The following is a 14,247-nucleotide window of genomic DNA, read 5'->3' as shown; positions in this document are numbered from 1 at the left end:
GATCTGCCACTGCTTCACTTACACAGGGTGTTCCTCAAGGTTCTGTTCTTGGCCCGCTATTGTTCATCATCTACATATATCCACTTGGTGACATCATACGCAGGCATGGACTTAAATTCCATTGCTACGCTGATGACATTCAAATCTATCTTACCACCAGCTCTGATAGGCCATCTCAGCCTGACTCACTAACTGCATGTATCAGGGACATCAAGCATTGGATGTCCTTGAATTTCCTCAAATTAAACGATAAGAAAACCGAGATATTAGTGATTGGTTCAACTGCCTCAGTCAAAAGGATGGACCAGTCCTTTGATATTGATGGAATTCACGTTAAGCCTTCTTCATCAATTCGTAACCTTGGTGTCTTATTCGATCCAACTCTATCTTTTGGCTCTCATATTTCTTCTCTTGTTAAAAACTCTTTTTTCCATCTTCGTAATGTTGCTCGTCTACGATCTTCTCTCACTTTAGCCGATGCCGAAACATTAATTCATGCATTAATCACATCACGCCTGGACTATTGCAATGCCTTATTTCTTGGTCTTCCCAAAAAACTTATTTCAAGATTACAGTATGTTCAAAACTCTGCAGCAAGAGTTCTCACCTCCACTAGGCGTTCTGCTCACATTACTCCTCTGCTTCATGACCTTCACTGGCTACCTGTGGCATCACATATCCACTTTAAGGTATTGCTCTTAATGTTCAAAGCATTAAATGGTCTTGCTCCCCAATACCTGTCTGACCTACTCTACCCTTACCACCCTGCCCGGTCCCTTAGATCAGCTGAACTTGGTTTATTGTCCATCCCTCGTTTCCGGTTGTCTACTGTAGGTGGAAGGTCATTTAGTGTTAATGCTCCTCAATTGTGGAATTCGCTACCTCTTACACTACGTAATACCTCATCTGTGGCTACTTTCAAGACCCAGTTAAAAACATATCTATATAACATGCATTTTGGATAATGTGACTATCTGTATCCTATGTGACTGTAATGTATGTGTGGGGGTTTAAATGTATTGCAATGTACAATGTAAAGCGACCTTGAGCTATGGAAAGGCGCTATATAAATAAAACTTCTTCTTCTTCTATGTGAGAGTTGATGTTTATGTGAATAAAAGCCTAAATTCAATCTTTTCATCATAAAAAGCGATTGTGTATCTTCAGAAAATTTGGACTAAACTACTCAATTCAAATGGATCAGTTTTACGATCTCTTTCTGAACTTTTTGAAGCGCTTTGAAGTGGTAGTTGAGTTGCTGTCAACGGAGGGACAGAAAGGACTCAGATTTCATCAAAAATATCATCATTTGGGTCCCACTTTATATAAAGTGGCCCTAATACCTGTGAACTTACATGGTAACTACATGTGAACATAGTATGTAACTACACTGTAAAAAATTTCTAACCCTCCCAAATCAAAAATTTCAAGTGACCGATAACATCTAAATTTTTCAATTGGCCCAAGTGAAATTCTGTAAATTATAAAATTAAAATCAAATTTACAGATTTTCACTTGGGCCAATTGAAGTTTACAGAATTTCACTTGGGCCATTTGAAAAATTTAGATGTTATCGGTCACTTGAAATTTTTGATTTGGGAGGGTTAGACATTTTTTACAGTGTACAGTGTAAGTACTCACTGGTACATAGTATCTACATCTGTAATATTTGTGTAACTACACATATGTAACAACAATATGCATTTACACAAGTTGTTCCACTTCCATAAGCGGTCTCAAATTCTGCAGTAACCAGTTTGGAATACACTGAAACTTTATGGAAACCATGATGATTCCTATGCGTATACCATGTATTTATGACTGACAGGACTAATGTTGAATTACAACTACAGTTTCCCCTTGTGATACCAGTGTACTTACATGGTAACTTCTCAGGAACTGTCCACTTAATATAAAGTGTAAAACGGTCACAACTTACTGTGTAATTGGCAAAACCTAAACATCTGTGTAACACTATAATAACAGTGTACTTACATGGTAACTCTGCAGGAACTGTCCACTTAATATAAAGTGTAATTGTTAAGGTAATTGCTGTGTACCATCAGTGTCATTACATGATAATTTCATAGGAACTTCACACTTAAAAGTAATTTAAGAATTGCATGGGTGAAATTACCAAGTATTAAACATTGATCACTGCTCAGTAAATAAAGTATAAAGGACTGCAAAAAGAGAAAAAAGCAGTAAAGCTAAACAATGTTTATTTATACACATTACACTCAACAGTGTAACAGATTCTTTAGTAAAATTTAGTGTACCTGCAGCTGGGTTAACACTAGAACAGCACAAGGTCCTTTAGACTGCCTAAAATAAAAATAGAAAAATTCTGCCACTGTGAAACTAAATTTGCTTTTAACATACTGACATGGTTTGAAATTAACTACATTTATATCCAAACTGGTAACTGCAGTATTTAAGATTGCATGTGGAAGTGGAACAACTTGTGTAAATACAAATTGTTGTTACAAAATTGTAGTTACATAATTCCTGTTACACGTGTGTACTTACTGAAGTGAAAAAAGTGTTGTTACCAATGTCCTGTTACACATTTGTACTTACACATACCATTCTGTGGGTTGTTACATATGTGTAGTTACACAAATGTTACAGCTGTAGATACTATGTACCAATGTGTACTTACACTGTAGTTACATACTATGTACACATGTAGTTACCATGTAAGTTCACAGGTATTAGGGCCACTAAAAAATTGGGACCTTTTTATTTTTGGGTGAACTATCTCTTTATAATATTCATTACAAGACGATTAGTGTAGGGCAGGGGTGCCCAATCCTGCTCCTGCCGATCGACTGTCCTGCACAGTTCATCTCCAACCCTAATCAAACACACCTGAAGCAACCAATTAAGGTCTTCAGAATCACTTGAAAATTAAAGGCAGGTGTGTTTGATTAGGGTTGGAGATGAACTGTGCAGGACAGTCGATTGGCAAGAGCAGGATTGGGCACCCCTGGTGTAGGGCTTTCACAAGACCTCGAATTAAATTCTGGCTAAATTAAATGCTGGAAGTGGAGCATTCCACAGACGAGAAACCATGAACCATATTATTAGACCGTTTTCCAAGGCTTGCACAATATATTACAACAATTTAAAAAATCATAATCCAGCATAGCGTAGTGCTCTCATTTATAAACCTACACTAACACAGAATACATCAGTATCTTCTTAAATATGCAAACTGTTGTTCATCACAAATTCAAAAATAAAAGGTTTCAAAATAAAAGTTTGAACCCTCGAGTTTGCATGTTTTGATGTCCACATGTTCTTGTTCAAGAAATTACAGTGGCTGTAGCATTTCTATCGTAAAGAAATGGCCAAAAATTGAAGATTAGGTGGACACTTGAATTAAATGTTGTTTGGCCAATGTTAAACAAGGATTTGATCATGCTGTAAAGTGTAACAACAACAATCACCAGGCCGTTGGTGCTATCTGCAGGTATTTGTTACAATACATGTACATAAGTTGATTGTTTATAATATGTAGGCTATATTACATTATGTATTTGAACAGTGTTGTTCAATAAAACTATAAATTACTTGATTTTGATACTTTATGTAAACCAATTATTATTGCCTCTTGGTTATTATGTTATTTTGAGTCATTTTAAAGGGTATTCACTAGATCAATTATTTGATTACCAAAACAATTGTTAGTGACAGCCCTAGATTAGTTAAATGATAAGTTAACCCCCTGAGGTCGACGGTATCGCCGGCGATACCAGGTCGCTTTTTTTTAATCAGTGTAAAAGAAACTCATAAATACTCTGTTGACTTTGATTTTCCATAGGAGTTTCATACATCAATCGATTCTGTTAAATGTGTATTATTTTTGTGTATACTCACAATAAAAACAAAGTGTTGTGCTTTTTGCCAAATAAAGAAAAATAAACACGAAGCGAGTTCTGCCTTCTCTCTGCCAGTAAAGTCCATTCTGAAACGCGTCCGAAAATGAACTGTAGCTCAGCGAATACTCAGTCAAACAGGCATACAGACACACAGGCATGAAGCTTGAATTCTCTTCTTTTAAATGAAGTAATTTATATAAAAAACAAATATTCTCATCTTGTGAAATCTGTATTAAAAGAGAACGATTCCAGTCGACCTAATTACAGCTGATTCAGATGTAATGTGACTCCGCCCACGGAGAGCGTGCGCTATTCAAACGCAAATGGCTGAGGCAATCCGCGCAATCCTGTGAACGCCCCCCATCAGCTCGAGAAAACACACAAGTTTATTCAGATCATTACTTGTTTACACCGTCTTGCAGCGCTGTGAGGAATAATAATAATGGAAAATGTCCCTCAGAAGTGCGGGTATATCGAGGAGCGAGCTGAGGAATACGAGTAAGTTTTTTTCCTTCTCACGTGAATTTCTTCACGTGGGTTTCTGTTTATGAATGAATGAACGGCAGAGATGCGCGCTGTTTACCACAGCTGGCAAAGACAGTTTAAATTTAAATCGCGTGTGTGAATGAATGATGATGTTTTAGCAAACTGTATTGCTATACTGAGATGAGTAAAAATCGACTGAAATATGTTGAAATAAAATGTAGGCTATTTGTATAAGCAACGTATTAAACTGCAAATTAACAATATGCCCTAATATTTCATGAAAACAACGTTACAGTCAGGCGAAATATTAAAGTTTATAAAGTTTAAGAAATATACAGTTTTTACTGTAGAATATACTGCCTCGTCAAATAAGCTTTTGTTTAGCAATTTCTATATATAAAATACTATTTTTGTCAAAAATAAAGTCATCAACTAAGATGTTAGCTGTTCCAATGTTGGCTATATTCAAACTAATGAATACATAGATAAAATGTAGACCTATAATCTTTTTTTTTTTTACAAAGAAAGAGTACACTTGAAATATTGTTGAAATTGTAATTATTGTTGAAATTGTAACTTTTTTAATAAAATAGCAAAACATATTTACAAGATAGATGTAAGCAAAATCTTAAATGGTCAATATAAGTCTTCTTCTAAATATATCTTTTGTCCTTGCATTGTGGCTCAGTCAGTTTCACACCTGAATGAATGGCTCATTATGCAGAGCCATTATGCAGAGTCATTATGCAGAGTGGGTGGGACATTGTATTCTAAGGTGTAAACCACTCCTCTTTCACGCCCCCCTCGCATATTGGCTTTCCAAGCAAAACCTGTTTTACATCAATTTAAATCAATGTATTGCTTTATCGTTATGTGAACGATAAAGCAAGACTATTTTCACATAATTTTGAAGAAAATACTATAGGCAACGACATCCATTAGTCAAAAGTCTTATTGCCACATATTTAGTATGTGTTTTGTGGCCTTATTTCAAAAACTTAAATTTTTAGTTTTTTCGATAACCACACATAAACATTATTCTCTCAAAAATGAAAACATGTACATACATGTGGCTCACATATTATTGTAGTCCTGTTTGTGCTATATAGAGTGAATTTACACCTTTGCCATTAATATGTTTATAAGCAACTGAAAAAAGCACAAATATCAGAGCATGTCAGAACACCCCCAGGGCCCAGAAAACCGCTCAGACTCCAGAGGGTTAAATGCACCTGCATTGTTTTGCATTTTGTGACTTTCAGTTGAATAAAAGACTCTTTTTCCAGTCATATTTTGTCATTAAAGATTCCTTAAATATAGTGTTTCTTAAAAATATTGTCTCATCTCGTTCTCGTAAACCCAATATCCTGTATCGTCACACCCCTTGTATTTTATTTTATTTTTATTTAACCTTTATTTAACCAGGAAGTCCCTTGAGATAGAATCTCTTTTTCGAGGGTGACCTGGCCAAGACGGCACACCAGTTACAATTTAAATACAAATACAACATAGTCAAAACAACCAAACAAGCATCACATAAAAAGGAACAGGTCACATATGGCAGTTACATTTTTGAGTTATATGGCATTTTAACATGGTCTTGAATTCATTTAATGGGACTAAATCATTTAGATGTAGCAAGTTTTGCAGATTATTCCAAGACCATGGCGCAAAGTAAGAGAAGGCTTTCCTCCCCAGCTCAGTAAAAACCCTTGGAACCTGGTAAGAGAGCCACCTGGTGGAACGGAGATGAAAACTGCTGGAATTCTTCTTAAGAAGATTACATAAATATGTCGGCAATTTACCTAACATGGCCTTGTATAGAAAAATATGCAAATGAAGTTGTCTACGTAGACTTAGTGATGGCCAACCAATCAGTTCATACAACGTACAATGATGAGTACGGGAACCAGAGTTAGTTATAAAGCGCAGAGCACTGTGATACACAGAATCTAAAAAGTGGAGAGTACTAGAGGCAGCATGCATGTAGACAACATCACCATAGTCCAAAACACTCAAAAAAGTAGCCTGCACAAGTTTTTTTCTATCTAACAGGTTAAAGCAAGCCTTATTCCTAAAAAAAAAACCCAGTCTTACTTTCAGTTTTTTTACAAGCTTTTCAACATGAACTTTAAAAGAAAGTTTGTTGTCCAGCCAAAAACCTAAATACTTGTATGATGTAACATTTTCAATTAAGTCCCCATTTAGTGTGTTAATAGTTATATTATCTGGGGATTGGGAACGGGCCCTTGAAAACGTCATAAATTTGGTTTTCTTAGTATTTAGCACTAACTTAAGGCCATGTAGTGAGACTTGGAGCTGTTTAAAGGCTAATTGAAGGTAATTTATAGCTTGGCTCAATGAAGGGGCAACTGAATATATCACAGTATCATCTGCGTAAAGGTGCAGTTTAGCAGTTTGCACATCCTTTCCAATATTATTTATAAATATAGAGAATAAAATAGGGGCTAAGATCGAACCTTGAGGAACACCCTTGGAAATCTCTAAAAAGTCTGATTTAAGACCATCTATAGAAACACATTGCGTTCGTTCTATAAGATAATTTTTGAACCAATTAATAACTGTGTTTCCTATTCCAATATTACGTAATCTATTTAGCAATAACTCATGGTCAACAGAGTCAAATGCCTTGGACAGATCCACAAATAAGGCAGCGCAATGTTGCTTTTTGTCCAAGGCATTTATAATGTCATTTAATAGCAACAAAGTTGCTGTAACAGTGCTGTGACCAGCTCTAAAACCTGACTGTACATCAGTTAAAATGTCATGCTCTGCCAAATATTCTTTTAATTGACAGTTTACTTGAGCTTCCAAAATTTTTGCAAGAATAGAAAGTTTGGAAATTGGTCTATAATTATGAAGATCTGAAGGGTCGCCACCCTTTAGCATAGGAAACACGTAGGCTGCTTTCCATAATTTGGGAATTAAATTTGTTTGCAGACTACAATTAAAAATGTATGCTATAGGCTTAGCTATAATTTCAGCTGCAATCTTCAATAAGAAAGGTTCTAGGTTGTCTGGTCCTATTGATTTTTTTGAGTCAATAGCTTTAAGAGCAATACAGACATCCCCTTTTAAAATAGGTCAAAAAACAAAAGTTTCCGGTAGTGCTTCAGTGCTAGAGTCAGAGCAATGATAACTTGATTTAGACTCATTAGAAGTACAACCAGCTGATACAAAGTGATTATTAAAATGTCGAATTATGTCAATTTTGTTTTTAATTTCAACTGAGTTTACAAAAATATGTTGTGGAAGACCTGAAAAAGAATTGGAACCAGACAGAGACTTAATTTGCTTCCAGAATTTAGAGGGGTTATTAAGATTTTCAGACACATTTTTTAGATAGTAATCTGATTTTGCTTTTCTGGTCATGCTTGTGCATTTATTTCTTAAAGTTCTAAAAGCAGTCCAGTCAGGTATATGGTATATAGTAGCTATGAGAAAGTGTGTTTAGTTGTTGTTACTACACTGTGTATTTTATCATGACTGGAATGCTGTATTGACCAATCAGAAGCCATAATCAGAACTATTTGTTTTATAAGTGCCATTGTTCTTAAGATCTTTCAACATTCTTAAAAATAAAAGTTCCAAAAGGGAGTTATCACAGCGATTTCATAAAAGGGCCAACTTGGGTTCCCCAAAGAACCTTTCATTGAGCAGATTTTAAAAGAAATATTTTTCTCTTAGTATGAAAGAATATTTTACTAATCTAAATATATAATTTTACATAATAAAGAACTTTTGTAGTAAAGGCTCCAAATATCAAAGTATATGCACGATTACCAGACATCCTGCTGCACTGAAATTAGATAACATTCTTCGGCAGAATTAAGCTCTAAAACAGTTTAACCTTCTCATCAGATAGCATTGGACACAATTAAAACAAAAATCACAAAACAAACCACACAACAATCATGAAATGAGAGTCATCCAGATCATCAGCTTGTCAAAGCATTAAAATGCAGTACAGTTACCATAGGTGCAGTTACAACACAGCCGGAGAACTAGAAGAATCTCCATGACAAACTTCCACTGATCCTGCAGTCTTCTCTAAATGCTCTCGCACTACTTCCTTCTCATTCTGCAGCCCCTTTTATCCATCCCTCACAAACACGGCCAAGACAGCAAGAGAGAGAGAGAGAGACTCATACACTCCTGCTCTCCCACACTCCAAAACACTGTGAGCAAGCACACACTCTTCCTCACACACACACACACACACACACACACACACTTGAGTTATGGATGCTGCATACACAAGTAGAAAGATGCAGAGCTGAACTCATTCTTAAGAGACACTGCTCACAGCTCACTTACGCATACATGATTCACAATTCACTCTCGCAATGAACCATCAATCAGCACATCAAATCACATACAAACAGATTCAGGCTTTCACATACTGTAAATACGGTTCGCTCATGCATGTCACACACACATCACAGATCAATAGATACACTCTTACCCTCCATGGTGGCGGTTGTGGTGCAGTCCTTGGATTCTTTTGGACCTTTAACTTTCAGATTCTGTCAACAGAAAAGATGCCTACTATAAGCACACACCAACACAAATGCACATACAGAGCTCGCGTCTGGCTCAGAAAGCAGAATGTGACGTATACATCCTGAATGGAATAATGAAGAGAAATTTGATGCAGAAGGCTGCTTGAGTATGTGTGTGTATGAGTAAATCCATCAAGCTGAGGATGATAGCTAGATGTGATGTGAACATGCCACCACAATGTTGTGGACACTTGCATTGCAATAGTGCTGATATTTGGTTTAAGCCTGTTGCTATGCAGTTGCTAGGTCAAAAGAGTCCAGCCCCAGTTGTATTTTGGGGTCTTTAGATATGGCAAGGCTGTTCCAATTTAAGTTTATTTATACTACAGGGCCGTTGAAAGCTTGAATCTGATTGGTTGACGAACATTCTAAGGTGTGCATTATTTTCAGGGAAACACACAGCTAAAGTAGTTCCAGGCAGGTCTTGACCGCATTACAGTTCCATATCACTTCGCGTAGTTAACTGTAATAACGGAAAATAGGATACAATTCATAACAAGAAAAAACATTTACGCCCCATGCGCTTGATCTGCAATTTTCAATGTCTAGCTTCACAATCAATGGAAACATGCAGTTTAATTTGAATAAATAAAGTATATTCCTATCTATAATCAATAGAAAATTAATCTGAATATAGGCTAAATAAATGGATAGTCCTGCAGCACGGATTTTTATTGCAGATAATATAACAAATAAATAATTATTGATAGGCCTTACTTGTTAAAAGGCTTTTTTCCATTTATTTGGCTAGTCTACTGTCATCTGTCAATAATAGAAAAAAAAAGAATGAACGAATTAATTAAAACGAATTGAATTAATAAATAAATAATAATATTGACGCACATGCTTTTCTGTCTCATTATTGCAACATCTCTCTCTAATAACTGCATAAAGCCGAACCGAGGACACACTTTAAAGGAGCTGTATGTAAGAAATCTATTTCAATTAATCATAAAATTGCCCTGATGTGTCACTAGACATTAAGAAATCATGTTCATTTCAAATACTTATATCACCGACAACAGTAGTATGGCTAGGATATTGTCATTTAAAAAGTGGACTTGCAGCCCTCAACTGATGTTGATGTTGTCATTTTGTGTTTTGGCCTGACGCGCCTCCCTCCACCTATCTACCAATCACGAAGTCAGTAGTGTTTCGGGATCCGGGTTGCCAGCTTTGCTCTTACCTACCCTAACTCTAGTCGGATAAAAATGTCTAACGTTACTAAATCAAAAAGACCTCGTTATAATTCAGAAATTCTTCGTGACAAAGTCCGAAATAAAACCAGAATTTGTATTGGAGATGCTTTTGAAAGATGGAGACGGCTGAAAACGGAGAAGAATTTGAACACAGACGCCAACGTTGCTAATTTTCTCCTGGACAGGTAAGATTCATCTATGCTTGGCTAACTTGTACTTGATGTCAATGGACATTTCATATATTCATGACAGTCGAACAAAGTTATGCATGTTCGTGCAAAGTAACGTAACGTTAGCTCACATGGACGTATGCTAACATTAGCAATGCATTATAGGAGCCCGTTTCTCTGTACTTATGCTGAGACGCTGAGGAAAACAACATTAGCACGCCCATTATGGCAATTTGAAACGTAATTGAGACAGAAGCCTAACTTTACCTCAGAAAAAATGATTCGTCATTCGTTCTTCACGTATATCGTGGACTAAGTTACACATGCTGCAAGTTGACCTGTATGACCATTGCTAATGTAATTTAGTTACTGTAACAATATTTTCTGATGGGACTGAAAACAACCCTGTGATAGCCATTGGTGATATTGAATTTGTCCCGCGTTATAATTGCTGTGGCAAATGTTTTGGTTATTTTTTAGCCTACTTGTGACAAAAACTTTAGTACTTGTAAATCGAGGTTTTTTTTTTTTTTTTTTTTTTTTTCGTATTGAAAAATAAGGAAGTTTTATTTTGTTGTTTATATGTTTTTTGTTTTGTTTTACTATTATCCTTTTTTTTCCCTGATTTTTTTTTTTTATTGTAATTGTATTTATATGTTCAAAATAAAGAAATCAAATCAAATAAAATATCAAATCAAAAACGCTTATCTCTTCAGCTATTATGGCCCCAGCACTTACTGTGAAACAAAACTTACTGTGTACGTCTCGTCGTCACTTGCCATTGGAAGCTCATTGAAGCAGCCTACATTTCTGCTGAATCCTGCAGCTTATCTGGCAACCTCGAGTCAGCAACCGGTTATGAATGTAATTTGATGACTGATCATGCCCAAACGCGTGTTCAGCGCGTTCAGTCTGTGTTCAAAGTCGGTGTTTAAAATATGCTGCGATGAAAACAGTCAGAGAATGTATCAGCTAGTCGTGTGTCCCCAGCATTAGTCTGCTATCAGTGGCTCAAACCTCCGTTACTAACTCTAAAATGACGTTTTGGAATTAGCAACGGAGGCATTGGATTAGATGCGTAAGAAATTAGTCCTACATACAAGAGCGTTTTAATGACAAAAAATTTACAAACGTCTTGAAATACATAATCTGAACAATATTTCGAGGTGTGGTAACTGTAGTATAAGCGGAATAATTGACTTCAGGCCATTGAATTATTAGAAAAATAATGCACACCCGAGGTGTAACGGCCACTCCGCTTCGGGACGTGACCGCATTACCACCTCGGGTGTGCATTATTTTTCTCATAATTCAACGGCCTGTCATTAATTATTCCTTACTTAATTTTGCCTGTTATATCAAAGCAAAATCTAGATGAAAAACTAGATGTTTAATACTTTGCATGTCTAATTCTTAGGGTTAAGTGTTTGTTCAAATTATAATTTTAGTAATTCCCACAGATTTCGTGCTCACACCAAAAGCGCGTGCACCACTCTCATAAAGCAGCCTCTCAAACAGCTTGAGAGTACAAAAAGTCCTTTTTCATGGCTTATTGCACTTAAACGGTCAAATACATACCAAATTGTCAAAATGCCCATCTTTCAGATTATTCAGATAAATACAGTGAGATTTGGGGGCCCTATTTTAACGATCTGAAACGCAAGTATCAAACGCGAACCGCAAGTAACTTTGTGGGCGGATCTTGGAGCAAATCTAAAATGGGTTGGTCTGAAGTAGCTACATTACTCATAGGTGTGGTTTGGGCGTAACGTGCAATAAACCAATCAGAGTGTCATCTCACATTCCCTTTAAAAGCAGGCGCGCTTGTTCCATGGCGGATTGCTATTATAACGGCGGATTTGCCAGGCGCATGCCAGGAGCGGTTCACAGCCGAGGAGACCAATGTTCTCGTCAGGGCCGTGAAAGACAGAGAAGTGACATTGCATGTGGATGGGAGAAACCCATGTATAGTGCCCTTGGAATGCAAATAGTTGAGAGAAAACGCACTGTGTAACAGAATATTGGATCTGTGTACTTAAATTCACAGCAGCCTGATAAACCTTCTGCTGTCTGTCATGTTAATCAAAGAACAAAAGACAAACAGAAAATCATTTGCTGCTCTTGGCGGAATAACTTTTGTAGCTTTAATTGAAAGCATTAATCTATATTTCATTTTTCCAATGAAGACTATCCAGTGTTATTTTACATTTGATTACTTTAATTTCTGTATTATTTCTTACCTGAATACTACTGTTAGACCCACCTGAAAAACTTAAAGCCATGTTTATTTCATTTGTTTCTTTATTTCTATTGTATTCATTTGTGCTATCGTTTGCAATTTGCTTATTTGCTCTTATGTTATTACTGACTGTTTACTTTTCGTTTTTTTTACATTTAGTTCAACGATTCAAATAAAGCCTCACTGTTCTGTGTGTAAACGATTGCAACACAATGACCCAAATTATCAAAAAATGATAACAAAATTAACAAATTATCTGTATGGCGGTAGAAAATGGTTAGGAATATCGATCATTTTCAAGGTATCGTTTCAAAGTTGGAAATTCCAGTATCGTGACAACACTAGTGCAGGATGGTCGGAGGTAGATGACCTCACCTCAGAAATCTTCTGAAATTGGATGTTGGCCTGGCTGCATTTCTCTGCCGTCTCCACTGCGACTTTATAGTTGTCCACAAAAGCTTTGTACACACCGAGCTGACTGGCCTGAGAAATAAGCAGAGGAAAAAATGTGGTAAATGCAGTACAAACACACACACAAAAGGGCTTTTCACACTGTGCTTAACCACGGCTTATTGTCATTCTAAAGACTGCTTTTAACCCCGGGTAAAGGTACATTTCACATTTGTAATTTAGAAGCAGGGTTAGCACCGTGTGTTTTCTTTCCTTAAGAAGTAACTGAATTTGTGATGTGATTAAAAAATTGTACGCAATTAGATGAGGATTTTTTTTTTCTTTAGCATTAAAAACTTTTCACAGACCAAATACCAAATATATATATATATATATATATATATATATATATATATATATGTATGTATGTATATATATATATATATATATATGTATCTTTAAAAATGTTGGCCCATATTGATAGGATAGCATCTTGCAGTTGATGGAGATTTGTGGGATGCACATCCAGGGCACGAAGCTCCCGTTCCACCACACCCCAAAGATGCTCTATTGGTTTGAGATCTGGTGACTGTGGGGGCCATTTTAGTACAGTGAACTCATTGTCATGTTCAAGAAACCAATTTGAAATGTTTCGAGCTTTGTGACATGGTGCATTATCCTGCTGAAAGTAGCCATCAGAGGATGGGTACATGGTGGTCATAAAGGGATGGACATGGTCAGAAACAATGCTCAGGTAGGCCGTGGCATTTAAACGATGCCCAATTGGCACTAAGGGGCCTAAAGTGTGCCAAGAAAACATCTCCCACACCATTACACCACCACCACCAGCCTGCACAGTGGTAACAAGGCATGATGGATCCATGTTCTCATTCTGTTTACGCCAAATTCTGACTCTACCATCTGAATGTCTCAACAGAAATCGAGACTCATCAGACCAGGCAACATTTTTCCAGTCTTCATCTGTCCAATTTTGGTGAGCTTGTGCAAATTGTAGCCTCTTTTTCCTATTTGTAGTGGAGATGAGTGGTACCCGGTGGGGTCTTCTGTTGTAGCCCATCCGCCACTTCACAAATGCTTTGCTGCATACCTTGGTTGTAACGAGTGGTTATTTCAGTCAAAGTTGCTCTTCTATCAGCTTGAATCAGTCGGCCCATTCTCCTCTGACCTCTAGCATCAACAAGGCATTTTCGCCCACAGGACTGCCGCATACTGGATGTTTTTCCCTTTTCACACCATTCTTTGTAAACCCTAGAAATGGTTGTGCGCGAAAATCCC

The 14,247-nt window shown here is 36.7% G+C and overlaps 1 protein-coding gene across 5 annotated transcripts in view; it reads right to left on the bottom strand.

Annotated features, from left to right (window-relative positions):
• Positions 1-14,247, bottom strand: part of abr (ABR activator of RhoGEF and GTPase) — a 488,870-nt gene that overhangs the window by 197,532 nt on the left and 277,091 nt on the right. For 4 of the 5 annotated variants that reach the window (XM_079870546.1, XM_079870547.1, XM_079870548.1 and 1 more), the window contains 2 exons: positions 12,937-13,044; positions 8,857-8,917 (listed from right to left, as the gene is read on the bottom strand). In XM_079870546.1, coding sequence (XP_079726672.1) covers positions 8,857-8,917; positions 12,937-13,044 — 169 coding nt within the window. Of the gene's footprint in view, positions 1-8,365; positions 8,469-8,856; positions 8,918-12,936; positions 13,045-14,247 lie in introns of those variants that run through there. The other variant, XM_079870550.1, reaches the window with a different exon arrangement.

Source organism: Squalius cephalus, assembly GCF_949319135.1.
Source record: "Squalius cephalus genome assembly, chromosome: 5".
Taxonomy (NCBI): Eukaryota; Metazoa; Chordata; class Actinopteri; order Cypriniformes; family Leuciscidae; genus Squalius; species Squalius cephalus.
The sequence above is the reverse complement of the archived record's forward strand: the minus strand, read 5'-3'. Positions and strand labels throughout refer to the sequence as shown.